This window comes from Sinocyclocheilus rhinocerous, unplaced genomic scaffold, assembly GCF_001515625.1.
Source record: "Sinocyclocheilus rhinocerous isolate Xijiao unplaced genomic scaffold, SAMN03320098_v1.1 scaffold1660, whole genome shotgun sequence".
Lineage (NCBI taxonomy): Eukaryota > Metazoa > Chordata > Actinopteri > Cypriniformes > Cyprinidae > Sinocyclocheilus > Sinocyclocheilus rhinocerous.
In genome coordinates, this window is record NW_015664758.1 from 509023 (window position 1) to 513420 (window position 4398).

Below are 4398 nucleotides of genomic sequence, written 5' to 3' on the forward strand. Positions count from 1 at the left end.
TCGTCTTTAGAGGCCCTCCGTAGGCCTAACTCGGGAACAGTGGCCCTTGACTTGGAGACTGGAGCCCTCCTTGGGCTCGACATGGGAACTGGAGCCCTCTCTGGGCTAGACTCGGGGACAGGAGCCCTCTCTGGGCTAGACTCGGGGACAGGAGCCCTCCGTACTGGAGCGAGCTCTGGGGCTGGAGCCGACACTGGAGCGAGCTCTGGGGCTGGAGCCGACCGCCTTCTCCTCCTTCGATTCCCCTTTAGGTTCAGGGTGAAAGGCGTGGTCTGCGGGCTTGAGTGAGCCGTGGCCGGCGTGCTTGACTGAGGAATGGCCGGTGGGCTGGAGAGTGCCGCGGCCGGCGGGCTGGTTCTGGCTCAGGCCCGGGGGGAACAAGAAAACAAGAGACTATCAAAATGAAAAACAAACACGGGGAGAAGGAGCGCCGCTTACTGTTTTGGTCCGGTATTCTGTCACGGTGTGAAGGAGCGAGGAGACGAAGGAGATTCCAGAATTATCACAGACTTTATTTACAACAGGGAAAACCACACGTAGGACACGGGATCGCCGTTCATTAAACAAGTAGACCCGACCCGACCAAACACATATAAACACAGGGGAATGAGGATAATTAACTAAACACAGCTGGGAACAAATGAAGAACTAATCGGGGAACATAATGGGAACAGGAAAAGGAAGAACCAAATATGGGCATAAGGAACACATGGGAAGCGAAACACACACAAAACACGGAACAGAGTCTGACAATAGGCCTATCTTTCTTGACTCAACATTTTGCATGGTTTTACACAAATTAGATTAAAAGTAATTTCTATATACTTTTTATAACTTGTCCATGATGTGTAAATCTCACAAAACTGCAGAACAAGTTCATAATTCATGCACCCATCATAATATATACACTGCCATCCAAAGATTTGGGGTCAGTAAGATCTTAGTTTTAGAATTTAGTACTTTTGTTCAACATGGATGTGTTAAAATGATCAAAAGTGAAAGAAAAGGCATTTTATAATGTTACAAAAATTTATATATACATAATATATATATATAATAGATCAAACAAAAAAATAATAAGACGAAGCAAAAAATGTTTTCAGCATTTCTAGAGCAGCAAAACAGCATATTAGAATGACTTCTGAAAGATCATGTGACACTGAATGGCTGCTGAAAATTCAGCTTTGCATCACAGTAATAAATTACAGTTTAAGATATATATTAAAATAGAAAACAATTATTTTAAATTGTAATAATATTTCACAATAATACAGTTTTTATTTTTTATTAAATAAATGCAGCCTTGGTAAACATAAAAGACTACATTCTTTCTTAAAGCATTAAGAAAGCTTACCAAACCCAAAATTTTAACGGTGTATTTATAAACTTATTTTTGTAATATATATGTTTTAATATTTTTTGGTTCTTGTTTGTCAGTGGAGAAGTCAATATCTAAAGAACTGTTGTCATGGCATGTAATACAGCAAAATGAGGATGTGATGCGTCACCCCTCCTCAGACGAGAATACAAACATCTTGAAGTTCATGAAGTACTGATTTACAGTCAGACAAGTTTCATCCTCCTCGCTTCCTCACTCTCTCACTCGCTCTCCTCTCCTTTGTGTCATTTTGTCTGTCTGCATGTGCTGCTCTAAAAACTTGCACAGCGGAACGCAGACGAAGCCCTTCTGACAGTCTGAGAGTTTTCACCCAAAGTGATAAAACAGAAGTTAGAGCTATTTTTTGGCCAGCTGCTCCTCTGGCCCAAAATGAAGTCAGACGTGATTTCAGACAGTCACATCCAATTCTGAAATTTTGAACAACATAATTTAAAGCTGAACAAAAAATATATATTTTCTGATTAAAATGTGAGTGGTGCTTGCCTGTGCAAAAGTAACAACCACATTGTGGGTCGTTTCTAGGTCATTGCTATGTGTTTTTTTTTAAGTTGTTATTGGTGTTTTGCTAGCTGGTTGTTTGCTAATTCATTTGAAAATGCTATTAATGATGTTCTGATTCCCAAATATTCCCCAGGTCCCCATTCAAGACACTAAGTTGCGTACTAAAAACTTAGTAGTAGTTGTAGTAACTCTTGCCATTGCGAGCGCCACAAAATAAGTGCTGCACAAGGACCAATAGAAATCTTGAACTTGATGAAAAGGAAGAAGCAGGAAGTCAATAAGAAGTGGCCTCGGGTGAATTTGAGGACAGCTTGCATCCCTGTGCTTCATTTCATTTGTCGTCTCTCCTGAATGAGCTCTCTCTACATACAACTGAAAACAGTGTCTCCTCTTTCCTGTCCTTTAATGGAATCAAGGTTGGCCACCTGTGGCTCAAATGGGCAATTTGACTCAAGCCTGAGGTTTCGCTTGAAAAAGAGGCTGTTCGTCCTTGCAATAGGACAAACTAAAATAGCATCCCTCTCTTCTCTCTGTCCCTCCAATATCACTAATATTACCTGTTAGGGTGCGATGCATTAAAGCGTTACCTTACCTGATATATAAAATATTAGAATAAAAAGGTAATTGTTGTGTATTAAAATAATAACATAATCAATAATATGTATGTATGTGTATGTAAAGTGTAATGTGTATGTATGTGTGTGTGTGTATATGTATGTGTGTGTGTATGTATATACAGTGGGTACGGAAAGTATTCAGACCCCCTTAAATTTTTCACTCTTTGTTATATTGCAGCCATTTGCTAAAATCATTTAAGTTAATTTTTTTTCCTCATTAATGTACACACAGCATGAATACTTTCCGTACCCACTGTATATATATATATATAGTGTTATATTGTTTATATTATGTATTTAGATAGATAGATAGATAGTGTGAGTGTGTGCGCGCGTGCGTATGTGTGATATAGATATATTAATACATATACTGATATAGATATAACACTTTCCTAATTCTCTGTAAATACATAAAATACAAAACGTATTATATGAGATAGATAGATAGATAGACAGATAGATGATAGATAGATAGACTTTTTAAATTCTCTCTAAATACATAAAATATGAAAAATAATAACATGTGGTCACCATGTGTTACAGTTTTAATTTTAAATAAATAAATAAATAAATAGTACAAAATTATATAAAAATAGATATAGCCTATAACTGAAAGCAACTCCAAGTAAAAAAAAAAACATAGGCTAGAGACTACATTTATGTATTATTATCTACCATTTCTTCTTATTGCATGAAAGAGTTCAACTGATGTAATGACGAAAGAGCAAGTTTACCCTTGGGTTTGCAGTATTTTAGGGTCACAATAATGCTTGTGCAACCCAATTCACAGTGGTAAAGGTAGATTAATTGTAAGGAACGTGATTTTATAATCATTTCTACGTTATATTTAGGTTGTTCTCCTGACAATAACTGCCTTACCGCTCTCTGCTGTGTCATAAATTGAGTTTTCCTTCATTTCTCTGGTGTGGGAACTGCTCACAGGGTCAGAATAGAGGCAGCTCTCTCTTTGTAATCTTTGTTCAGCCTCGATGTCCTGAAAAACATTAAACGGTTTTAAAGTGTGACATCTGTACCTGAACGTGTCCATTATGTATTATAAGCAATTAGCAAAACGCTCATCATCATTATGCGCTGTGATTAGATGTGATTGAACCTACAGGGAACGCCTGCTCGCACAGACTCTTGATCCAGCCCTTCACCTCTGAACGCTGGGCAGCGAACACGTAAACTTTGTCTGAGGTCTCGAGGTAAAAGGCAGCGCAGTCTTTGGGGCAGTCGGCTATCTCTCTTTCTGATATTTGGATGCACTCTCGCAGCCGGATCACCTGTTTGTAGTCGGGCTTGCGTTTGCTGGAGCCCTGTTTGATAGAGGAGTGTTTGTGCTCGTACAGCTCCAGCCGTGACACGCTGCGTCTGCTCTCCGCCACCAGCACACACCACACCTTCCTCCATCTCTGAAGAGCACACACGCACATCACAGTCTGAAATACTTCAATACATATACTTTAAAGTCACGCGTTATTGCATTACATAGCAAATATCAAACCAAGTATCGTTTAAAAAAGAAAAAGCACAAAGACACTTTTAAGCAAAATATTTAATTAAAAAGGAAAGTTGTAAATGATGAAACAATATACAAAAAGTATTTGGACGTCGTCTGGTTGCCAAAAGTTAGTGATGTATTCATACATACAGAGCTGGGTAGATTACTTTCAAATTGTAATCTGTTACTGATTACAAATACACGATGAAAATGTAATCTTGATTAGCTACTCATTTTAGGTCATGTATTGTAACAAATTTTTTGATTAATTGTACAGAACTTTTTTTACCTAACTTGTTTATAGATTGTAATGGGATTGTTGTAAAGAGAGAGAGCGAGAGAGAAATAAAATAAATTCTGAAAAAAATGTATGTATA

At 38.1% G+C, this 4398-nt stretch overlaps 1 protein-coding gene across 1 annotated transcript in view; it reads right to left on the reverse strand.

Annotated features, from left to right (window-relative positions):
* Positions 1-4398, reverse strand: part of dok2l (docking protein 2-like) — a 14054-nt gene that overhangs the window by 8451 nt on the left and 1205 nt on the right. The window contains exons 2-3 of the mRNA XM_016541259.1: positions 3636-3932; positions 3397-3511 (exon numbers count right to left, since the gene is read on the reverse strand). Of these exons, the coding sequence (XP_016396745.1) occupies positions 3397-3511; positions 3636-3932 (412 nt within the window). The remainder of the gene's footprint in view (positions 1-3396; positions 3512-3635; positions 3933-4398) is intronic.